The 26,591-nt window shown below is 29.9% G+C and overlaps 3 protein-coding genes and 1 long non-coding RNA gene across 6 annotated transcripts in view; 2 read left to right on the top strand and 2 right to left on the bottom strand.

The window, feature by feature from the left end:
* LOC100205297 (mitogen-activated protein kinase kinase kinase 3) overlaps positions 1-11,759 on the bottom strand; it is a 67,354-nt gene extending 55,595 nt beyond the window's left edge. For 2 of the 3 annotated variants that reach the window (XM_065799932.1, XM_065799931.1), the window contains exon 1: positions 11,517-11,698. The gene's annotated coding sequence lies outside the window, so the exon portion shown is untranslated. Of the gene's footprint in view, positions 1-11,516 lie in introns of all 3 variants that reach the window. The other variant, XM_065799930.1, reaches the window with a different exon arrangement.
* Positions 2,514-5,157, top strand: LOC136081345 (uncharacterized). The gene is made up of 2 exons (XM_065798657.1): positions 2,514-2,802; positions 2,904-5,157. Exon 2 carries the CDS (start codon positions 3,631-3,633, stop codon positions 5,155-5,157), a length of 1,527 nt encoding a protein of 508 aa, XP_065654729.1. The 5' UTR covers positions 2,514-2,802; positions 2,904-3,630.
* Positions 11,760-21,675: 9,916 nt separating the features above from the next.
* LOC136081346 (E3 SUMO-protein ligase ZBED1-like) lies at positions 21,676-22,860 on the bottom strand. The gene is made up of 2 exons (XM_065798658.1): positions 22,261-22,860; positions 21,676-22,161 (listed from the first exon to the last, which is right to left on the bottom strand). The coding sequence occupies exons 1-2, from the start codon at positions 22,858-22,860 to the stop codon at positions 21,676-21,678; spliced, it is 1,086 nt and encodes a 361-aa protein (XP_065654730.1).
* Positions 22,861-23,337: 477 nt separating this feature from the next.
* Positions 23,338-25,283, top strand: LOC136081014 (uncharacterized). Its single transcript, XR_010638814.1, has 3 exons — positions 23,338-24,678; positions 24,749-24,817; positions 25,110-25,283. It is a non-coding gene; the product is annotated as an uncharacterized LOC136081014 (long non-coding RNA).
* Positions 25,284-26,591: the final 1,308 nt, after the last annotated feature.

Raw genomic sequence — 26,591 nt, forward strand, 5'->3', positions numbered from 1 at the left:
TTTTTTGAACAACAGCCAGTAATTGACACTGTCAAATGCTTTATTAAAGTCTATGAAGCAAGCAAATACATGGTTTCCTCTAGATGTGTAGTACTGCACAGTCTTTTTAAAATAGTTTGAGCATGATGTTTGTGAGTGATTTTGTTTAAAGCCAAATTGGTAATCATCATTTTTATTAATGTTGTACAAATTGATTTTCTGCAATAAAAAACTCTCAAAATTTTTTGACATAGCAGAGGACACAGCTATGGCTCTATAGTTGTTCACATCTGTTAAATCAGCCATTTCAGATTTTACTAATGGAATAATCGTGGCCTCACAAAACGTGGATGGTAAATAACCAAATTTAATGCATAAATTTAAAAAAATACTAGTAAAAAACTGCAATCTACTTCCACCATACATAAAAGATTCCATACAAAGGTTATCAGGTCCAGCTGCTTTTCCTAGTTTCTGACTTTTTACTACAGTGGATATGTCAACGCAACTCACAATAATATCAGAGTTTTCAGTGGAAAATTTAATTTCCTTTATGAAACTGAGATAATATTTTTCATTGTTAGTTGAATTATACAAATTTTAAAAGTGCTCTTTCCACATATTAGCAATAAGACAATCACCTGTGGCACCTCCAACACTAGCAACAAAGTTCGCTGCATTACTGTTACTGATCTTTCGCACATTATTCCAGAACTTTCTCGAGTCTGTGTTGTTCACATTTTTTGCACATAAACCAGCTTGAATTTGTTCATTATGATGTCTACAATATCTAAGAGCTAATTTAAAAGAAGCACGAGAGCGCTTCATATTTTCAAAAATGTCACCCTGTTTCTTCTTTTCTTGAAAAATCCATTGCTTGAAGGCATCTCTTGGAATGTCATGTTTATCTTTAACATAGTCATTCCAACCTGGAGTAATATATTCATGGTTTTTATATTTAAAATTACAATGAGGTATGGTATCAGATACAGAAGATTGCATAGCATTTATGATGCTGTTATAGAATAAATCAATATTGTGAGTTGTATTGTAGCCATTTGGAATATTTTTAGTAAGTAGATAGAGGGGTACATGTACAGATTTTAATAAAGAATCTACTTTTTCTGCATAACGTGCTAAGGTAGCTTTGTCACAAGTTTGCCAGTTAGGAGATCTAGTTGTCATATTAAAATAACGTTTGTTATTATATATTTTGGATGAGTTTGCTAATGAGCAAGAGATCAGAAACACTAATGGTTTATGGTCTGATGCAATAACATTGTTTAAAACCGAAATAGATATAATTAGATTATCAATAATTGGACTGCATAGAATGTGGTCCAACCACGAAGAAATATCACCATTGTCACTGACATATGTACAGATATTGTGAAAGCGATTTATATCAGATTTAATCAATTTATTTTCTAAAGCAAGATTAGAAAATTCTTCATAGAATCTTGACCCATTATAACAATTAAAATCACCAGCAATAACTATGTTCGCAGCATCAGTTTCCAGTATAAGTGATTTTTTTTACAATGTTCCTCATTATAATTCGTTGGCATGTATACACTTATTAGCAAAATCGGCCCTATATTGGCAAATACTTTTAAACAAGTGATTCTGGATTCTAAAGATTTAATGATTGTAATATTATTTGCCAAATTTTTTCGATAAAGGATAGTTGTCCCTCCAAAGGGTCTACCAATTAATATAGGGTCATTCCATGCCAAGTGGTGCAAATTTTAATGAGGTCCCTCATGGACCATCTCAGATTTTATTGAAATTTTTTGATTTTGTACATATATATGTTAAAAGCATGTTTTGAAAATTTTAGATCAATATCTAATATGGTTCTTGAGAAAACGCTATTTAAGTAGTGGGCTATTTTGCATAAAATTTCACTCTACAAGAAAAAAGGGTTTTTTCATCATTTTTAACAGCCAATAACTTTTGAACAAGTTAGTTTTATACTTCAATTATTATAAGATAGCAAGTGTGCTGTGGATACTTTAAAAAAAGAAAAAAATATTATTTCTGGCATCTTAACTTTTTCCATAATGGCGGGCTAAAGTTGATTTTTTTGTTTTAAGAATAAGTTTTTTTGTGATTTTAAAGACCTTAATCTTAAAAACTAGTTACAAAGTTAATACAAATCAAATTGCCTGCTGATCTACATGTGGTGGATAAACATTTAAAAAAAAATCAGTTGATTAAAGAGCTGCATTCAAAAGTTATAGGTCTCCAAAATGAGTCAGATCGAGATTTTCGTAAAATTAATCTGTGATGCAAAGCATCTGTTACCTAAGATGGCACTTTTTTTTTTTTATAAAATTTTTTATACGCATCAATTAAAGACTGTTAATTAATAAAAACCAAAAAAATTAATGGGCGCTTATTTATAACCCCCAAAAGGTAGTCTCTAAAAGTCAGGTAAATTTTCCATAAAAAATTATTACTTTTTAAAAGTTTAGTTATTGTTTCATTTAATTCTCTATTACTAGTATGTCAATCTAAAAAGTACTAATAAAACCAAATAAATTGTTGTATTTTAGAACTAATTAATAATAAGTAATATGCCTGAGCTTTCTACTTGCTGTATTGGTAAAGCATTAAATGAACAGTGCTATCTATCTAATAAAAGTAAACGCTACCAAGAACTGTCTAAACTAAACCAAGAGCTTATTTCTTTGAGAAGCAAAATAAATCCCATAGATTTTATTTGTAGCTATCACGAGAAAGTTTACTTGTCGAGGTATGAGAATTAACATCGCAGGTATTGTTGTAATCCGTTGAACAAGCACGCAAAAAATGTGAAAAGTAAGTTTCAATATTTAATATCTTAATTTAATAAAAATACCTTAATAACACTAAATAAATTAAAAAAAAAATATTTAACAATTATTTCCGTTATTTTTTAGATTCTCTTAGAGTTATCAGTCTTTCATATGCCAAAGATTTTGGTTTAATACCTGGTCAAAAAATTTGCACTAGTTGCAGAAAAGTTCTGAATTGCAAACATAATACAAAAGAAAATGAACTCCAAGAAAAAGAAATTTATGTTGACAACCATACATTAAAAGAAGGTCTTAATTCAAGTATTGCAAGTTTTGGATGCTCACCTCTAAATCTTGTTTCAAAAAAAGATAGAGTTGTATATGGAAAGCGTAAAATTGATAGCGTAAGAGCTCATACACAAAAGGCTGTTGCCAATGTGCTAGGTTTAGAAATAGCTGCACTTTGTGGAATTGAATCACCCTCAAAAAAATGTTTGAAAAAAACAAACACAGATTTAGACAATATTATGACTCAAATTAAGTCAAAATTTGAAAAAACATTGTCAAATTCTGAAAAAATCACACTTCTTACACTCACTCCAGACAGTTGGTCAATAGAGAAAACTCAGAAGTTTTTTTTACTTCAAAAAGATCTGTAGTACAAGCCAGAAAATTAAGTAAAAAAAGTGGAATACTATCAAAGCCTTCTCCAAAATCGGGTAGAAAACTAAGCGAAGATGTAATTACAGAGGTTGTTCATTTCTACGAATGCGATGAATATTCAAGGGTTTGTCCAGGAAAAAAAGAGTTTGTTTCAGTTAAAGTAGATAGTAAAAAGCAACATATCCAAAAGCGCCTTCTACTAGTCAATATGAAAGAGCTACATATTGAGTTTAAAAAGAAATATAATTATCTTAAAGTTGGATTTTCAAAATTTTGTGAGCTAAGGCCCAAGTGGTGCATTCCTGTGGGTGGTGCTTCTGGTCTGCATGCAGTTTGTGTTTGCCAGTACCATCAAAATGTAAAGCTCCTTGTACAGAAAATTCCTGGAATTTCTGATTACAAAATCTTATTAAAATTAATGGTTTGTAGCATTGAAAATAGAGATTGTATGCTGCATAGCTGCGATAAATGTCCTGCTAAAAAGGTTTTGTTAGACTACATTGACACTTTGTTTACAGAAAAAGAAATTAGTGAAGTTAACTTTTATCAATGGCAAAAATCAAATTACCAATGTACTTTAGTACCAGCAACTCTACCTTTAGATGAATTTATTGAAATGGTTTATGAACAGTTAGATAGTTTACAAGTGCATCATTTTATATCAAAAAGTCAAGCCACCTACTACCAACATTTGAAAACTAATTTAAAAGAAAATCAAGCTTTGGTTCTTCTTGACTTTGCAGAAAACTATAGTTTTCTAATACAGGATGCAGTGCAAGGTTTTCACTGGAATAACAGCCAAGCAACTGTGCACCCCTTTGTTGCGTATTTTATAAAAGATGGAAAACTTGATAGTCAAAGTTATTGTGTTATATCAGATCATCTGAAACATGGAACAGATGCTGTTCATTGCTTTATCGGTAATGTTATTGATAAACTTAAACAATTACAAACATTTCAACACATTATCTATTTTAGTGATGGAGCTGCATCACAATATAAAAATTACAAAAATCTTATCAACTTATGCTACCATAAACACGATTTTAACATGACTGCAGAGTGGCACTTTTTTGCAACATCGCATGGTAAAAGCCCTTGTGATGGTGTTGGTGGAACAGTGAAACGTCTTGTTGCACGAGCCAGTCTACAATCACTAAACGATCCTATTGACACACCAAGCAAAATGTACAGCTGGTGTGTTCAACACGTCAAAGGAATATCTTTTTTTTTTGTTGACAAAGTTTCAATAGAAACGCATACTACAAACTTCAATTTGGAAGAGAGATATCGTTCTTGTTCGACAATACCTGGGACACGAAACCACCACAGTTTTATCCCAATGTCACTTACCTCAATAAAAATAAGAAGAGTCTCATTTGATATTATTTGCACTAATGTGGATTTTTCTACTTGCAGAATTTATATTAATAAAATTTCCAGTTACTCACCAGGAGAATATGTGGCCTGCGTTTACGATGCTCAATGGTATTTAGGAAATATTCTTAGTATTTCAGAAGAGCATCAAGATCTTAATATGAAATTCATGAAAAAGTCTTTATGTAACAAGTTTACGTGGCCATGCAGAGATGATCTTTGTTGGGTACCTCTAATGCATATTTTATGCAAAGTGCAATCTCTTAAAGTCCAGTCAAACAGTGGAAGATTTTATAGTATTGACTTAAAAGAAATCAATGAGATTATTTTATTATTTGAGAAATTTAACTTTTTGTAAATTTTATTATTTTTGTTTATTTCCTAAAAAACATTTTGATTGATTTTCATTAAAAAAATTATTGTATTATAAAGAGGGGAGGGGACAGAGGGGAGGGGACTTTATCTATTGGGATTTAAAAGTTCTTTATCTAAAGGGATTAAAAGGCTTTAAGCATTGATATTTTTTAATTGATATTTCATAATAAATAACATTATATAATTCAATGCATTTATTTATTATGTCAATTTCAGAATTTTATGGAAAATTTACCTGACTTTTAGAGACTACCTTTTGGGGGTTATAAATAAGCGCCCATTAATTTTTTTGGTTTTTATTAATTAACAGTCTTTAATTGATGCGTATAAAAAATTTTATAAAAAAAAAAAAGTGCCATTTTAGGTAACAGATGCTTTGCATCACAGATTAATTTTACGAAAATCTCGATCTGACTCATTTTGGAGACCTATAACTTTTGAATGCAGCTCTTTAATCAACTGATTTTTTTTTAAATGTTTATCCACCACATGTAGATCAGCAGGCAATTTGATTTGTATTAACTTTGTAACTAGTTTTTAAGATTAAGGTCTTTAAAATCACAAAAAAACTTATTCTTAAAACAAAAAAATCAACTTTAGCCCGCCATTATGGAAAAAGTTAAGATGCCAGAAATAATATTTTTTTCTTTTTTCAAAGTATCCACAGCACACTTGCTATCTTATAATAATTGAAGTATAAAACTAACTTGTTCAAAAGTTATTGGCTGTTAAAAATGATGAAAAAACCCTTTTTTCTTGTAGAGTGAAATTTTATGCAAAATAGCCCACTACTTAAATAGCGTTTTCTCAAGAACCATATTAGATATTGATCTAAAATTTTCAAAACATGCTTTTAACATATATATGTACAAAATCAAAAAATTTCAATAAAATCTGAGATGGTCCATGAGGGACCTTTGCACCACTTGGCATGGAATGACCCTATATCAGATGATATGTTTACTGCTGATATGCCAGTACCATAAAAGTCAGGATGTACATTGTTTAATTATTTAAGCTCATTAGGTAATAACAAAAAGATATGCTGTTGCTATTCACCATTTTTGGGTTTAAAATATCTTCGTACCAGTAGACCCTTAGGCCAAGCTTCAGTAGACATTAAACAAACAACTTTATTTTTTAACTGGGAGGAATCTACAGATACAGATATATAATACGAGGAATAACCACTAAATTTGGATTTTAATTTTTCACACTTTACAGAGTCATCATTATCAATTTTTAAAATATCATAAGTGCAATCGATTACCTCATTTTCTGTTGTAGAAGGATCTAATCTTGAGACAAATATATCAATACTACGCTTGGGCAGTTTATCTAAAGAGATTGCTTTAAGTCTATTGTTGTAGTCTGATGTACCTAAAATGTGTTTTTTTGAATGGACAACTTTTTTGGTTACAGGTAGATTATGTACGCACTTCTTAACAATATCTGACATCAGTGGTCGGCCTGTAAATTTAATAGGTTTATCATTAGTAGAAGAAGGGCTTTCAGTATTATCAATTACATCAAGGCTAATAGAACTGCTAGGATCATTTTGGAATTTAGTACTAGAAGGTTCTTTATTGCTCATTGCACTCATTAAATGTCTCATTTCATTCTGAAATATTGTAAATTGTTTTACATCAGATCGGAGATAGGTAACCTCCTGAAGCAAAGCACTGATATCAATGTGCTCTGTACCAACAGGAGGAAGACGAGATAAATTGATAGCATAAAAATTTGGTAATTTATTTAGGGAGGGAGGGTTACCACGCTAAATAACAGTGGATTACCTCCCTTTAGGGGTCGTCCATAAAGTACGTACGCTCATAGGGGGGAGGGGGGGTCTTCAAAAAGCGTACGAAAGCGTATGGGAGGGGGGAGGGGAGGGTTCAATTTAAAAGTACGTACTTCGATTTTCTAATTTATCACAATTAACCAGCTAATCAATAGAAAAGTTACATTCTGACTAAAGATTCTAGTTTGCCAACATAAAAAGATGTATGGTATATGAAGTAGAGGGTATAGCTTTCCTCTATGCACACACATGTATGGGCGCCCTCAGAATTTTTTGATGTTCCAGATAGGACACTTTCACACATCGTGCAAACTCATAACTTAAGTTTGTTTATACCTATGCCAAATGAGGAGGCCTTGCAAAACATCGGGATGGCGGAGGCCTGTGAACAAAAAGCCTTAAAACGCTTACCCTCCCGACCCCCAAAATGAGAGGGGTGTAAATTTTGCATGGTTATAACTTTTTGATTTGGAAAAAAATGGCCTCCGCCATCCAAATTTTTTGCAAGGCCACCTCATTTGGCATATTAACAAACTTAAGTTTGCACGTTGTGTGAAAGTGTTCTATCATCAAAAATCAAAACATCAAAAAATCCTGAGGGGGCCCATGCACACATGCCCGCCCTTATATACTGGCACTGAGTAAGACCTGAGAGCCGTGGTTGATGGGACGGAGTCACCTCAAAAAAAACGTGTCAATGGCGTCTCAAAGACCGCTAGGTTTTGCTAAAATAAAAAGTTTCTTAAAATAGCAAAAGGGCACAAAATTTGCTGTTGCTCCCTCCCACTGGGTTTTACCCTTTGATTTCAATATTACTGATCTCACCTTAGACTCGTTTTTTACTTACTAAAGAGGGGTGCCTGAAAAAAACGTCCACCTTAAGTATAGTTTATTTACATTTGATTCGTTAAAAAAACAAAAGAAGTTTTCCTAGATTTCACCGAGAATCGAACCTGGATCTCCCTCGACTATTGCCGCCGCATAATCCTTTCGCCCAAATACACACTCACATTAAAAAATTTTAAATTTATTTAAATTATTATTTGCATTTATACTTAAAGACGTTTATAAAATGCGTAAGCAAAAAGCTTTGGGGTAGTATAAAGTATCTAAGGTACCCTCCGTCTTTTTTTTTTTAATTAATTTTTTAATTAAGAAAAAAAAAACAGGAGGGATGGGGGGGGGGGGTTATTTAAGGGGGGGGGGGTATTTGAGAAACGTACGTACTTTTAAGGGGGGGTGGGGACATAAAAGTACGCATGGCAACAGGGGGGAGGGGGGGAGGTCAAATTTCAAAATTTTTGGCGTACGTACTTTATGGACGACCCCTTACTTCTGATGATTTTGTATATGTATATATCTTATTACACAGGGACTTGTAAACACAGTATTGCACTTATTAACACAAATAGAACAGTTAGTTTTTTGTGTTTTTTTTTCTTTATATATATATATATATATATATATATATATATATATATATATATATATATATATATATATATATATATATATATATATATATATATATATATATATATATTATATATAGAGAGAGAGAGAGAGAGAGAGAGAGAGAGAGAGAGAGAGAGAGATATATATATATATATATATATACAGCTTATAAAACACACCTAAAGCAATTAATTCCGCATTATCATAAAAAATCTAGTATATATTACCACTTGAATATGGTTGATATGTTGCCCAAGTTATTAGCATTATGACTCAATTATTGGCACTTGCAACTTAATTATTGGCTTTGCTTTTAATTCAGACCTAGAGAACCTAAACATTGAATTTTTTTTAATTTTGCATTTTTGTTTGTACAATAAATATATGTGCTATAGCTGGTAGAAGCACCAGCAAGTGTGAACTATACACTTTAACAGCCTTATCAAAAATCAATAAAAAAAATTTATAAACTAAAGCCTTCTCAGGAGATGTTAGTATATTGTACATCAGAACTATTTCAGTTGCTCATTTTTGCTCTTTTTCTATATTACAGATATCTACTTTTATATTTAAAGACCAAACTGGGGCAGCAAATTCATGTGGTTATGCAGTAAATTTACATTGTTATTGACAAAATTTTTTTGGTATTTTTCTCAAGATTGAATTTGCTTGTATGGTAGATGATATAATCTGTTGCTTCCATATAAGATTATGTAAAAATTTGTTTCTAAAATAGTTATTTCAAGTTCTCTGCCATCTATTAGATAAGTATGATTGTCAATTTGTATTCCTTAATGCATAACTAACAAATGCATTAGTCAATACTAAAATTAAATTAAATGCATTTGTCAATATTATTTTTTGACCAAATATATTATTATCTTTTGACTTAATGACAGCTTTATTTAAGTCAGCTTAACTGTTTCTGCTTTTTTATTATTTTTGACTGTAGACAAAATCTTTGTATCATCAGCATAAAGTTTGATTATTGCTCAGCTGTTCTATAATTAAGTCTGGATGCTTTTCTAGATATCTGGATGATTTCTAAATATCTCTACAAGGGATTCCGTTTTTAAATACAGTATGATAAAAGCTTTATATATTATTTTTGAAATCATTAATTATCAGCCATTTATTCTCAGAGGAAACCCTCTCCTTGCTATTTCAATAAGATACTTCTCACATGTCTCTTCTATGTATATTGGCAAAGTAGGTGCTTGTCTAGGTCTAGGGTTGTTTGCACCAGATAACTTTGTTTGCAAAATGCTATCCAGAATGTTGCTTTGATAGATCTTTTTTAACTGATTCAGTAACATGAGCTATACTACTTTCTTTTTCAATTTTTTATTGGATTTTGTTGACTTTATTGACTCTTTGTGTTTAAAAGTGACAAAATTAAGTACACTTTATATAAAATGCACTAAATTTAATTGAGAAAACTAATTAACTATTATCATTTTTTTTTTAAACCACAAAAACCCAATTTAATAGATCGGAATGATTTTTATTTTTTTAATAAAAATAAAAACATTCTGAATGTTTTTATTTTTTTACTGTTTACATACATCAACTGACAAATAAGTAAAACATGCAAGGAGTGCTACTACATCAACTGACAAATCGGTAAACATGTGAGGAGTGCTGCTACAATAGTTAAGGGTTTTGGTTTAGGCAGGCAATCTATGGTAACCCTACAGTTAAACAGCCTTAAAATATTTATTTTTTTGCTTATTGCGTTCTCATCGATGGAGACTTTTAAAGATTTCTACCCCATGCCAAACACTAAGCTGACCAATGTCCCCCTTTTTATATAAGAAAGCGCAGCGCCAAAGGTTATTAAAACTAAGATTTTTACAACGCTCTTCTACATAAAAAGGAGGACATTGGTCACCATACAAATCCTCATTCGATGTAGCAGCACTCCCTAGCGGCAGCAGGCTATAAGATAGTCGATGCATATACTGAAGCCAATAAATATTCCTTTATGTTTAAAAAGTCTCTACAGACGAGATAACACTGAAATATTGCACAATAAGCAAACAAAATAAATTAGTTTAGGCCACTTAATTGTAGGATTACTTTTATATATATATATATATATATATATATATATATATATATATATATATATATATATATATATATATATATATATATATATATATATATTAGATATATTTTGTTCTGTAAAAAGAATAATAACACCAATGAAGTGTTTTATCTTATGACATTAAATAAATTGATAAAAACTTTCTTTGATTTTAAATAAAACGCAAAAAAAGTTGAACTTAGCCAAATTTAAGTAATTATTTGTCACTTTCTATCAAAAGAAAAATTGAAAAAATATATCTCAGACATTTACTATTAAATATACACATTGTTAGACCACTATAAATAAAAAGAAATTTACTTAAACCTAATTGTTATCTGAAACAGGCATTATTTAAGTTAGTAAAGCAAATCCCAATTTTTTTACTCATACAGTATTTATGGTCACATTGTTTTAAAATGCAAACAAAAATTTATGCATAAAACTAGAAAAATTTGTTGCGTAACCAGCCAGGTTCGAAATATTTCATAACATGGCTAGAGGTACAGAAAATATTTTTTTTTTTTTATATGCAGAAAGGGTTGAATAGAAAAGATTGAAACAGATGTAATATACATACATACATACATACATAAATACATACATACATACATACATACATACATACATACATACATACATACATACATACATACATACATACATACATACATACATACATACATACATACATACATATGTACATATATATACATATGGATATATATACATATATATTTGTGTATATATATATATATATATATATATATATATATATATATATATATATATATATATATATTATATATATATATATATATATATATATATATATATATATATATATATATATATATTTCAAAAAAATAATGCTTATTTTGCAATGCTTATAACATAAGTATTTATATATAGGCTATAAATATATAAATACTAAATTTATACTTAACATTATAGTATATAATATTATAGTAGGCATACAAGCTATAAAGCACGTTACCTTGTTATCCAATAAGAAGCATAAAAACTTTCTAGGTAAAGAATATAAACAAACTTCTTCCCTTATTTTAAAAAACGTAACATTTTGATTAAAATCAATTGTATTTTTATCACATTGGATACAAAAATTTCAGGTCATGTATAGGTCAAGGGGCCATTTTTATACGGGAATATTTTTGATTTAAAATTAAATGGTCGATCTTATACTTTTTAATACTCGCAATTTTGTAATCCTTTTTTCAGTAAAATACTATTGCGGCAATCGCAATAAAGTTTATCGTTTTTAACCATATACCTGTATTTTTAACTATTTACCGGTAAACTTTTTCTTTTATTATATTATGTATTCTCTTAATTTATGGGACTCGGCACACCGTGAGTCGAAAAGGTTAAAAATTGGTAAAAATTATATAACTATTATATATAAACATGTGATACATCAATACTATCGAAGTTTAGGTCAAAAAATTCAAAAAAGAATTTTACGCGTACTTACAACGCGTATCACGCCTGTAAATGTTATTTACGCGCGCAATATATGATTTAAATAAAATTCCTTGACCCAAAATACCATAAAATAACACTTATTTTTATAATAAATTTTACCTGTATACAAGCCGTGTAAAAACTTTAGATGCCTCCAACCGAAACGCGCAAATTTGCTAATTAAAAAAAAAATAGATTCAAAAAATCAAAATACCGTTTTATCTTATCTAACTTTTCTTTAAACAAAACAAAAAAAGAAAAATCTAAAACTAAAAAATAGAAAGATGAAACTTCCGAAGAAGTGCTTTTTCAAATTTGTATTTTTTGAAACAAATGTTTGATATTACAGGATCACTTCTAATCAAGAGGTATTGGTGCTGGCTCATCAAACTCTTTCTAGATATCTTGGCTGTATGTTTCAATATAGTTTTGCGAATTTCCTTATTCAGAGCTTCTAGAGACTCCTCAGAATAGTAAAGGAGTAGCAGTTCTAATGTCTCAGCACTCCATTTTCCACGAGTTTAGGAACAGTTGGGGGAAACACATATCAGTAATAGTTTTTGAGTATAGGAGCTGTAGTTTCATACCAATACTTGCCAAAATTTTCAGAGTTCAACTTATAACTGGATCATACTAACTTCATGGTTGTCCTCAATCTAATAATTACATCTACTGCTACTCCTGTTATATCGGCAAAAGTCTCAGCATTTTTAAAGGTTTTTCTGGCAGTGTTCTCATCATTAGTGTTGCCAAAACCTATCAGGGAACATGCTATAGCGGAATTTTAGAGGACCTATATAGGCATTTTGCTTATCGGTTACTTAGTAGACCATTAGTGGAAGCCGCCAAATGTGGCAAGCCGATAACTAGCCACTATTAAAATGTTGGAAAATTATCGGCTTGCCATTTATTGCGGCAGCCACTAATGGTGCACTATATAACCAATGAGCAAAACTCTAATGAAAAGCTAAAATGCCTATATTGTTCTACTGCAAATCCACTAGGCTTGGGCATATCCACTATAAGGCTTAGCTCCTCTCTAGCTCCTCTCTGTTGAATTTTTTTTTTCTATGTTTTTACTAATGCTTTTTCAGCATACTTTTTAATGCCTAACTTATATCCTAAATGTAAAATATATTCAAAAGATCTGAACCAGCAATGCAGAGTACAAAGGCCCAAAGATAAAGCTTTTTCATTGATTGGTTTAGACCTGTTCAATGTTGAGTTATTAAGTTCACTGGGCTTAGCTCTACAAACATTAAACAATTGGGAGGACAGAGTGTTAGTCATTGACAACTTTACCATCAAACATGGCTAAATCTAGTTTAAAACCTTAAACAAGGTAATATTTAAGAGTTAATCGGAACTAAATGTGTTTTTTTCATGATGAGTGCAATGAACTATTGTTAGTTATTTTATACGCAAGTTTTAATTATAAATTTTTAAAGCATATGTCACTATGATATGGCGTCAAATCTCGCATTTTTTGGTTTTTGAGGTTCAATTTTTTAAGTTTTTGAGATTTGGTTTTCGAGGTTAAGTTTTTTATAAATAGTAACTGAGTTTTTTTCATGATGAATTAAGTTTATTGTTCGCTACTTAATATGCAAGTCTTAATTGTAAACGAAAGAAAAAAAAGATATTCAAAAGGTCTTATTTTTAGAGCAAGTTGGTGCAAACCATTTTTTTTATTCTGCTTTCATATATCTAATAATGGGAAAATATTAAAATTACCATGGAAACTGGTGGGATCTTTTAGTTTTCAAACTAAACTCATGATCAAACAAATAAGAAAATCAATTAAATTATAATTCAATAAATTAATTACTTTCTAGCAATAGTTTTTGGGATGTTTTTGCCGTTCATTATGGATTTTGACTCACTGTGCAACGTTCAATTAAAGTAGGGGGGGGGGGGTGGAGGGTGGTAAAGTGAAATATATATGATGATTTCAAATGTTGCCCAACTTTGGTTGTCCCAATTTTGAATAAAGATAAAAATTGGCTTGGAAGTTCCTGCAAACTGCGAAAATTAGATAAAAAACTAATTAAGATCTTTTGCAGTAAATGTTCAAAACTCATTCCTTTGCTTATCCTGTGCAGCTATAAATCGCTCGGCTACTTCTATTAAAGATAGAGTTTTGACAAATCTACGTACTTATTCAGCACTAAAAAGGAATAAAATCTTTTTTTTTCCATTGTTGATCTAAGCCAGATTTTGAAACTTCTCTGCATTAAAAAAGAGAGCTCTGGTGAAGCCGATGTAGTTTGATTTTTTGGATTATCATCCAAGAATTTGGATGATAATAAAAATATTTTTGATCATTGAGTAATTTTTTTTATCCATATTTTGAAGTGTCTCTTATTTAGTAAATCAATTAACATTGAAATTTCTCGTTTGGAGATGAAACTCACTTTCTATTTAGCTCTGATTGAAATCTCCCTTGTAACTAGATTCTAATCTCTTCAACTCCTTTGATGTATCAGTCTTATTATTAGCTTTCAAAAACATTTCTTCAACTTTTATGAACATTTATGAATGCTTGTTGTTTAAACAAATTTCACATTAATATCACATTAATAGTTGTGTCGAGAGCTTCAAAATATATTGGCCTAAAATAGCAGATGTTTCCGGGTAATAGGCATTGCTCGTTTGTAATGATGCATTGAAAATGGAATAATTCAACTTTTTCATTTCCTTTGCAGGGTAGGTTTTTCGATTGATTCGATTAAATTTGCTGCTTTTTTTTACCACTTCAAAAAACAAATAAAAGTCGTCACCAGATTTTAACAGGTTATCATTCACAGCATAAACCTTAAGGAAAAGATTTATGCCGAAAAAAAGTAAAAAGATTCCGCCTCAGTCTTGCAACCAACAGTTCACTCCTGATCGAGCTTTACTTTTACACATTCTTTCAAAAGTTACAACAGCGGTTCATAATTATCAATGACTGAGAGTCATAATTACGCATGAGCCAACTTGTAGTGAAAAGCTTTTTCAACTTTTTAAATAGTTCAGAGTTCTAACTAGATGTTCTTATGTCTGCAAATTTTCTTGTTTTGGTGAAAACTTAACGAATAGACATATTTTTCCAACATCCAGTGAAAAATAAAACCGCGTCCCACATGGGTTCTGCGTGGGTTCCGTGTGGGATTGATGGGATTTACGTAGGACGGATTTTCCCATGTGGTATACGTTTGGAAATTTGTCACCTTAAACCCATGTGGGTAATCCCACATGGGTTACATGTGGGAACCATATGGTATTTACACACTTGGAATTTGCATGGGCATTAATTTGAAGGCTGGAAACTAAAAAAAAACTTTTTAAAAAAAACTAAAAAACATTTTTAAATCGACATTGCATTGCGTTACGTTTATATCCTGTGAAAATATTTTATGTTAATATAGAGAATGGCAAGCAAGTATGTAAGTACCACGAATAATGTTTATCTTTCTTAAGGGACTTACGAACTACATTGAGGAACAAAAACAGGACATTTACAGAAGCTCAATTTTTAATCTGGAGTACCACAGTGTTATTGGGAATAAAGCCTCTGGGTCCAGTTTTCAAAGTAATATGATCTAAAGTAATGTTTAAATAAAATAATATGCTTTAAAATGCATATAGTTATACATATAACTCCTGATAGTTAACTATATGTATAACTAGTTATACATATAATTTATTATAAAAACTTATTTTTTAAGGTTATCCTTGAACAAATTAGTACCAATTAATTCAAATTCAAGTTTTAGTTAAAGTTTAAGTTAAAGCTCTTATTTATTTATTGTTTTTGTTAATTTTATATTTATTTGTTCAAATTTATCAATTAGTACTTTTTTTTACTACAGTAAGAATGTTTATCATTGTTGAACGTGATTTTATTAGTAACTTAATTTTATTTTCAACTTATTTTGACAACACCCTTTATATTTTAAATGATTACAGCTTTACTTTTCTATTGATGTTAAATTTATTACGTTTCAATAACTCAGATTGAATCTTAATTGAATTATTGTCAGCTTCGTAGGGGTTTGTTGTATATCAAATGGTGTTGTAAATATAATATATATATATATATATATATATATATATATATATATATATATATATATATATATATATATATATATATATATATATATATATAAGTAAAATATATATAGAAAAATTAATATATATATAGTAAAATTAATATATATATATATATATATATATATATATATATATATATATATATATATATATATAACATTAAAACAATAAAATTAATACAAAATTTCACTTTAAAACGAATACCATTAACATTGTGATGATAATAGCATTAGGAAACTAGTATTTATGTATTATTATTATACTATAAATAAATAGTTTTTTAATTCATTTTATAAAATAGAGACTGACAACTGGTAATGAATAAATACAAATTATAAAAATCATGTAAACTTCATTTATTATTTCTAAATACTATATTAATGTTAGTCTACAAAGTTAAAATCAATTTAGAGCATTGTTATTAGTTCTTTTGCAATTCGCACTTCCACTTCTGTCTATCAAATTTATAAAATGGGTGGTCAAAGCTTGCTCAATAGTAGGTAGGTTCTCAGCATAACAATGCTTTTTTCTTACACTTTCTAAAGAGAAATATGGCAAATTGATTACTTATTTTACCTAAATCATAGGGTCATCTGTGCATAATGATGTCAGATTTATTGAACACCTTCACCCTTTATCAAACTCAGTCAATTTTTTGCCATCTCTCATTGAAAATGATGTCAGTTTTTGTTATCATATTATGATGGTATATCTGAATTGTTAAAATAATATAAAAAATGCATATACCATCAATTTTTTTCTTATACATTTATTCTCAACAGTACTAAAAGAAAAAAAGAAAAAAAACATAAATTGTTCTTTCAGATAAGCAAGTTAATTTCTGAATTTAAATTGTTTTTCCTATGATCCTCTACAGTTTTAAGCAACAAAAGCAAGAAGTTTTTGGACCACATTGTTGGTGTAAATACCTCTAAAACCTGCTCATAGCTAGCATAAATTGTTTTACTTTTTTTTTAAATAAAATATTTTACTTTTTTTTTAATTCAATTTTTTAGTTGACATTATTTTGGTCTCAAAATCCCCTCCCCATTGTCAATTATTGTTAAACTCACACTGCCCCTCTATCTACTGGCATCATTTATGGATGACCCCATAGCCTAAATACTATATATATATATATATATATATATATATATATATATATATATATATATATATATATATATATATATTATATATATTATTTTTACTTTATTTACAACACCATTTGATATACAACAAACCCTTACAAAGCTTACAATAATTCAGTTAAAATTCAATCTGAGTTATTGAAGCGTAATAAATTTAACATCAATAGAAAAGTAAAGCTGTCGTCATTTAAAATGTAAATGTAAAGGGTGTTGTCAAAATATGTTGAAAGTGAAATTAAGTTACTAATAAAATCACGTTCAACAATGATAAATATTCTTACTGAAGTAAGAATTAGTACTAGTTAACAAATTTGAACAAATAAATATAAAATAGTGAAAAAACAATGAACAAATAAGAACTTGAACTTGAATTAAATCTTGAATTTGAATTAATTGGTACTAATTTGTTCAAGCATAACCATAAAAAATAAGTTTATATAATAAATTTTATGTATAACTAGTTATACATATAGTTAACTCTCAGGAGTTATATGTATAACTGCATGCATTTTAAAGCATTTTATTTAACTTATATATTACTTTAGATCATAGAGACTTTATTCCCAATTACACTGTGGTACTCCAGATTAAAAATTGAAAAGTTTCTGTAAATATCCTGTTTTTGTTCCTCAATGTACTTCATAAGTCCCTTAAGTTTTATGAACCTTATTATATCTAAAGTTAAAAGTTTTGGAGCCTAAAAAAAGTTACAGAAACCTCCCTATTTCCCCCCTATTTAAATTTTTTTTTTTTTTTTGATAAAGAAAATTGGGAATTCTTTGACTTTCAAACCAGCATTTCTTTGTGGGACACTGCAGTGTCCCATGCATGCATGCTTGGTTTTTGACAACATTTGAACTTGCATCAGTCAATTGTTAGCAGATAATATACTCAAGAACTATATTCAAATATCATATGAACATGTTAGAGAATGTTCATGTGATATTTGAACATCACAAATTTAATAATATTGTTGTGATATGTTATATAAATAATACCATAATAGATTATATGAAAATAAGATAGGATATGAAGGCAATGATCAAGGAATAAATTTACTTATAGAAATTTAGATGTTTGTTTATTAGTTTCAGAATATTATATTATGTGTGACCACGGCCTTCTATAATGACAGGCCTTGACATCGCGTAACAAAGTTGTTAAACTGAAGGCCAATTCCGAATACTGTGTTTTTTCATTTTTATCTTTTAAAATTAGACAAAAGTTTGTGTTCTTTTTTTAACATTTGAAGAAAGTGTTGTGCTTTTTTAATAAATCTTTAAAATTTGATTAGTTTATAAATTAGATAGCGCAACTTCAAGACGTTAACGTTGTAATGTTTAAGGTGTTACATTGTAAGGTAATAAATAATATTGTCAAACTAACGATAAGTTTTTTTAATAATTAAAATGCCTTTAAAATGCTGTGTATCTCTTTGCAAGTTGAACTATCTCAACTACAACAAAAATATCAATTTATAAATTCCCGAAGAATCTAGAGGAGAGAAAAAGATGTAGTGAAGCTATCCCAAGAACTGGTTTTATTGTTACAGACTATACAGCAGTATGTCGACTGCATTGGCCAAATGAAGCACCTTTTGAAAGCAAATGTGGGAAGCAACGACCTTTAAATCCACCTTTTTTTTTTTTAAAATATTCCGCTTAGTTGTTTAGCCACACCAGCAAGTAAAGTTAGAAAAACTGTAACTTCAAGCGGTTTTCGAAGCATTTTACCAGATGTGTTAAATGATTTTCTAAAAGAGGATGAACTTATATTTGACAATATTCAATCTTTGTTAAGTGATAATAACGATGTTATTGTTTTCCAGCTTAATAAAAAAAGTTTACACATACAATCAAAAATGGCTCAACTTGTAATATTTCATCTTTAGCTGTAAACAAATTAAGTTAATAAAAACAAAATCAGCTTTATTTGAAGCAGTTAGATTTTTAAACAATAAAGAAAGTTCGCTTCAGTCAAATATTCTATTCGAACTTAATGCTATGAGAAAAGTTAATGTTGGTGAAGTTTTATATACTCCAGATATTATATGTAAAGCATATGAGCATTTTGCTATGCCACGAAGTTTATATGATTGTTTGTGTATTGACTACAAGTTGCCAAGTATAAGGACTTAACACGATTGACTTCAAAAATAAGCTCAATGGAGGACCTAAGTTTTATAAATAGTATTTTTTTGAATTTAAATCCATTGAAAAGAACTTCCATACTACTAATTGATGAGGTCTATGTCAAAGCTTCATTACTTTACCAAAGAGGTGCTTTGTTTGGTCAAGCAGTAAACTACCCTGAAAAGTTAGCTAAAACAATTTTATCATTTATGATTAAATTTCTTTTTGGAGGTCCAGAATTAATATGTAGAGCTTAACCTGTTGTAAATCTTTCCTCTGAATTTCAGTTTGCTCAATGTCAACAAATTGTTGATACGATAAATAATATTGAAAATAGTAAAACACTGGTAATAATTACTGATGGTAACCGTGTAAATCAAAGATTTTTTGGAATGTTTAAATTGTTGATAGTAAACAATGGTTAACAACATCAGGTATATATTTATTGTATGATTCTGTGCATCTCTTAAAATCTATACGAAACAATTGGTTGACAAAAAAAACTGGCGAACTTCAATTTTTGAACAATAAAGAACTAGCTTTGGCTAAGTGGAGTGATTTAGAAACTTTATATAAAACTGAGTGCAATAGTCTTTTTAAACTCTCTAAACTTACAGCTAAATCAGTTTATTCAAAACCAATGGAGAGACAAAATGTAAAGTTTTGTTTGTCTGTTTTTTGCGAAGAAACAGTAGCTGCATTAAGAACGCATCCAGAGATTGAAAATAAAGCATTTGAAGGTACTGCTGTATTTATTGAAAAAAAATTTTTTTTCGAATGTTGTTAATGTCAAAGCACCTGGTGCTGGCATTCGGTTTAGAAATGAATTATGCGGAGAAATCCACTCAGTTGGTGATCAACAGTTACAACTGCTACAAGATATTGCTGAACTGTCAAATTTTAAGAAACCTACAGGTAAGCGTGTAAAACAGCTAACGCTAGATACTAGCAATTCAATAGCGCATTCATGTTATGGCTTTATTGATCTCGTAGAAATTTTGTTGAGTAATGGAGCAAAGTATGTCTTATTAGGTTGGTTTTCAACAGATCCACTTGAAAAAGCTTTTTCTAAGCTTCGACAGGGATGTGGAGGTACTTACTTTATAAACGCTAAATCTGTAATTGAAAAAATTAATATTCAACATACTAAATTGATATTACAACTTGACATTCCTGTTGATGGTATCGATGGTCATTAGTGATTTCGCCGGTTAACCGTTTCAAAAACCGGATAACAGTTCCCATCATTTTGCGGTTAACCGACTATTCGGTTAGGGGGGGTTAATAAAAGGGGGGGATTTTTTATAAAAAATTTTAATTTATAAATTCAAATTAAAAATTTTTTTACAAAACACGAATAAAACTTTTTAATTCTAGCGCGGCTTGCTGTCAAATGCACATTTTCTATCAGCCGTTTTATCATAATTTCAATATAATTTAAATTGCTTTGTCTTTGGTGAGAAATAAACTAAGTTCGACGATTTTTAAAGCTTGTTTTCACTGAACTTTTTGTTTTTATTTGTGACTGATATAATTATTTTTTAATTTTTAGGCCGATTTTCATAGAGTTTTTTTTTTAAATCTATAATATAAATTTAACTTTGATAACAAGTAAAAATAATTAAACGGGGGGGGGGGGGGTCTTAATAAGCTTGGGGTGGGTGGGAAAAATAATCAAAAATTAATAAGGGGGGGGGGGACGTTTATTAGGAACTCGAGAGTAAAAACATGAAAAAAGATATAAAAGACATATATTTTTTATATTATAATATAATATACCATTTTTAATTATATAATTAAAACAGGTAGGAATATATTCCTTGTACTTTTTTTACTTGTACATTATTAATAATGTACAAGTATTGTTTAATTATCGGCATTATCATTCATCTCGACATCGATGCTAAATTGAATTTCATCATCATCATCATCATCTTCTTCTTCGTTATCATCAACCAAGTCTCCACGTAACTCTGAATTTTCATACAGAAAAACCAGCATCTCTGCATGTTCTGGCGTTAATTGATTTCTTTTCTTTGTGATAACATTTCCGGCGGTTGAAAATATTCGCTCACTCGGACAGCTGGTTGCTGTGATGCAGAAAAGCTGTGCAGCCAAACGAGAAAGAAGGTTGAATCGAGAACTATTCAACTTCCACCACATTAGTGGATCTCCCGTGAGCGGTTCAGCAGCTTCTGCTATATAAATTTGCATTTCCTGACAAAAAGTTGTTGGTTGTGAGCTGGCATTTGTTGTTGGCTTGTAAATACGCGAGAGTAAATCAACTTTTTTTTTACTTGTGTGAAAAGCATTTCGAAGATGCAGAAGTGGTTGCAGCAGGGCCCATGACAGGTTGCTGCTGCAAGATAGCCTGCAATTCTTCCGCATACGTTATCACACTTGCTTTTTCTTCGGTGGTCAGAAATGGGAGGCTTTTTAATCGAGGGTCCAAGAGGGCAGCAACCATGCCTAAATAGCAAGGAAAATCATTGCTAATACTGCTAACCAAACCAAACCGTTGCTTTATTTCGCTTTGCAGCTTTTCTTTCAGCTGTACAGCAGCCCACGTGTCGTTCTCATCATCCGGCTTAAGAAAATCTAGCAATCCGAAAATTGCTGGATAAATCGCTGAGTATGAAACATACCGCTGACCACTCCAGCGAGTAACCTGGTCAGCAAAGGGTTTTAAAACTTCCACCACTGTTTGCGCAACTCCCCAATGGTCAGCGTTGGGGATGCCACACTTTGATCTAGCCATGTCTTTCTTCACTTGAGGATCCTTTAGAAAAGATGTTCATAAAAACTAAAGCGCACAAGCTTGCATTTGCAATCAATAATCAATCAATTATTTGTAGTAAATTATAACAATTTATCTTACCTGCATTGCCGCAATAATGTTCTGTTGTAGCCTCACCATTCTTTCTGCCATATGGATTTTGCTGCTCCACCTTGTTTCACAGTCCATGATAGGGCGGATAGGCTTTGGAAGTCTAGATACTGTAGTACCACGGTTTTTATAATTCCTCTTGATTTCGTCTTTCTGAATTTGTTTGAGGACATTCCAGGACGGATTCGAACTTCGGAAGAACTGTGCTACTCTTCGGATGGCTGCTAGCGCACCCCTAACTGCCTGGATAGCATTGATGTTGTCATTAATGGCCAATTGGCTTGTATGACCGACACACCGTACCATATGCTGCACACGTTTGCTTGAAGTTAGTGCCAGCACAGTGTTTGCAGCATTATCTGACACCACTGCAAAGGCTTCCGGAATTTGCCAGGTATCCATTGCAGCCTCCAAACTTTTCTGTAGGTTGACGCTTGTGTGACGCTCCTGGGAGTGAACCAAATTGATAATATAACTGACAAGGTTCCAGTTCTTGTCAATTAAATGAATTGAAATAGCAATGAAGCTTTTGTTAGAATTTAATGTCCAGCCATCTGTTGTGAGACAAGAATATATGTTTAATTGCCCCATAATTGTGTGAACTTCTGAAAAAATGGCAGCCTTTCTTGCCTCAAATTGCAAAGCTATTCGTGAGACAATTGATGTGTATCCTATTGGTGGAGCACCTGTAAGTAAAATGTAAATAATGTAATAAAGTTATGGAAGTAATGGAAATTATCATATTAATATAAGATATTTTATTTGCATTACTTTTCAAGTGTTAGTTACAATTCAAAATACGCTAATAACATTTAAAAATGCTGTTATTAGAACAGCCAGATATCTACTATGCAAAACTTTATATCTATCTATCTATCTATATATATATATATATATATATATATATATATATATATATATATATATATATATATATATATATATATATATATATATATATATATATATATATATATATATATATATATATATATATATATATATATATATATATATATATATATATATATATTCCGAAAAAACTTTCTTAAAAATGTATTGTTTAAGTTGCATAAGTAATAAGTAATACTTTGAGATTTCTATTGTAAATTGTTATAAGAACATATTATTAAATAAAACTGATTAAATTAACATTTAAATTAATAAAAGAAATTTATTATAATCTTTAATCAATTAAGATTTGTCAAACAATAAGCGTCATAAGTAAGTTGTTACTTTCTATAAAAATTTTAAGTCGGTTTTTATTATTCGAAAATAGATATTTGATATTCGAAGAAAATCCGGTTAACCGAAAAACCGGATAACCGGCGAAATCACTAATGGTCATACTTGTGACATATGTTTTAGAGATATTTCTACTGATGAAAAAGAACTTCTAGATAATATACATGATCTTGAAAGCTCAGTTAATAAATCTACATTAGAAGCTATAGTTTACATAGCTGGCTATGTGCAAAAAAGCGAAATAAAAATTTATGATGATTCTACCAATGATTATTATAAATATGGAAGTTATCTGTATAGCCTAAACAGAGGCGGACTTGAAATTCCTTCTGATACTCTTGTCCAATGGTCAATATTTTGCTTTTTTTTTTCAAGGTGCTACTGACCCTTTATGCAGAACATTTTGTGTTACTCAGTTTCAGTTTATTACTGCTAAATATAAATTTAAAATCACAAAAAAACAATGCAGAGTATATTCTAATATTCTGCTAAAGAATTACTCACTAATTACCACTCCCAGCAGTAGCAAAGAATCTAAAACGAAAATACTAAAGCTATCATAATTTATGTGAAAATTAGTTTTGTAATTTATTATGCTATTTACTTGTTATGTTTTTTATTTTCTCATTAGCCTTTATGTCTCTCGATATGTTTGGATTTGTAAATATTTAACCTGTTGAGATATATTGATAAAACTTTTTTTTTGCTTGAATCAACTTTAGTTGGTGTTTTTTATTGTTGGTGATTTTTATTGTTACCTTTTTTAGCAAAAAAAAATTAAAAATACAGTTATCTTTCTAATATATAGATATATACTTTGTTATGGTTCTGCTTGTTATTGATATTATTTAATATTACATAAATATTCTTAATGAAATTTGAAATACGAAAAATATGATTATCTTTTAACAATTTTTTGGTTTTCTTTTTATATTTTTGTCTTTACTAGAGATTATTATTAGAAAACATAGACTGCCATTACACCCTACCTAATATAAAAATATATCAATATAAGTAAAAGTGAAAGTTTAATCGGCCTTCAGTTTTTACGGCATTTTGCGCGATGTCAAGACCTGTTAATATAGAAGACCGTGTGTGTGACGAAAATGTAAAGATACTTTTGCATCCAGTGGCTATTGCACCCAACGTCTACATCATTGTAAAGTAGGTTTTTACATTTTTTTTTTTTTTTTTTTTTTTTAACTACTTCTCCTAATTGATCACTTTTTTTCAGGATTCTCCTCATCGGTTCAAGCTCATTACCCATAATATGTGTTCAATTACCCATAATACGTTAGTCATTGTAAGTAATAAATTAGGAAATAATTATTTGTGAAATATTGTAATTAAAGTTGCTCGACTAATAAGGTTCCTTATTAAAATTGCTCTTTCTCTCTCTCTCTCTCTCTCTCCCTCTCTCTCTCTCTTATATATATATATATATATATATATATATATATATATATATATATATATATATATATATATATATATATATATATATATATATATATATATATATACACAAATATATATAAATATATATAAATATATATATATATTTATATATATTTGTATTTATATTGTTTTTTCAGAAAATGTTTGAAGAAAGTTAGAAGATACTAAAAACCTAGGTATTATGCAAGCCGAAGCGATTTAATTAATTCAATCAACAAAAAACGGCGTGTAACTCGCAAAAGAAAAAATAATATTTTTAATATTCATTTTGGATGTATTGATTAATAGCATTTATTTTAAAATAAATTCATTTTGCAACACGTTTTTTAATTTTATAAAATTTCGTCATAATAGTTTAAGGTAAATCCTACATAGGTTATAGGTGGAAAACATCACATGTAAAAGATCAAAAATGCTATACATTTTGAATACCAAATGGGATAAAGTAGCAAATACCAGATTAAGTTAAGTCTCTCTGAAAGCTTCGATGATTAATTTTAAATTACTATTTAAGTAATTTTTAAATTAAAAGAATTTTAAAAATTATCATAGAAGCATTCGGACTTTCATTTGTCTAGTATTGACTACTTTTATACCATTTGGATTAAAATATGTGGCATTTAAGATCTATAACATGTAGTATTTTCCACTTACAGTATCGGACAAAACGAGTGCCAGCCAAATAATGCTAATTTAGTTTCTTTATGTAAAAGTGCTGCATTTTTTCAATTTAATGAAATAACTATGTAACTGTTTAGAGACAAAGTTCTACAAGTTTTATTCATCACAAAGTTCATTATTTGTACACGAAAATTAATAAATTAATCAAAAGTATTTAAAAAAGTTGATTTCCTTCTGGACATAACAAGTGCAACTCGACAAAATGCTGACCAAGCTGTATTTCGCTATCAATATTTCTTGGCGAATCCTTTGTTGTCGATCACAGCCTTGCATCTTCGAGGCATAGATTCGATCAGGTGATCAATGAAACTTTGTGGAATCGCTGCCCAGGCCTTTTGGATTTGTTCAAACAGTTGATCCTTATTACGAACACCTTCACGATTAATTCTGCGCTTGACAATCTCCCACTGGTTCTCGATAGGGTTGAGATCCGGAGATTGAGGCGGCCAATCCATCACCGATAGGTGGTTGTCTTGAAACCACTGCTTGACTACTTTTGCAATGTGTTTCGGATCGTTGTCTTGCTGAAAGACCCATTTTATTGGCATATTCCATTCAGCATGAGGTAACATAACATCTTTCAAGATATTTTATACATGAAACGGTCCATTATTCCATCGTTTCGATGTATTGAACCTAGACCGTTAGCAGAAAATATCCCCAGACCATTACATTGCCTCCACCATGCTTCACGGTTTTATTCACGGTCGAAGTACACGGCAAATGCCATCGCTCCCAATGATGTTGCACTTCGATTCATCACTGAACAAGACAGTTTGCCATTTCTGCACTTCCAGTCAATATGAGATGTAGCAAACAGGAGTTTTTTCTTCTGGTTTTTTAGTGAAATCAGCGGTTTCTTTGCAGGGCGTCGAGAAAACAATCCGGCTTCAACAGCATGTTGTCTGATTGTTCGGTCCGATACAGGCAGCTCTAAT

This window comes from Hydra vulgaris, chromosome 06, assembly GCF_038396675.1.
Source record: "Hydra vulgaris chromosome 06, alternate assembly HydraT2T_AEP".
Classification (NCBI taxonomy): Eukaryota; Metazoa; Cnidaria; class Hydrozoa; order Anthoathecata; family Hydridae; genus Hydra; species Hydra vulgaris.

Bases quoted from the DNA above. Each gene is read 5' to 3' on its own strand.
- LOC136081346 (XM_065798658.1), bottom strand. From the start codon at position 22,860: ATGGGGCAATTAAACATATATTCTTGTCTCACAACAGATGGCTGGACA. The intron at 22,162-22,260 runs GTAAGATAAATT...TCTTTTCTAAAG, and splicing joins ACATTATTGCGGCAATGCAG to GATCCTCAAGTGAAGAAAGA.
- LOC136081345 (XM_065798657.1), top strand. From the start codon at position 3,631: ATGAAAGAGCTACATATTGAGTTTAAAAAGAAATATAATTATCTTAAA.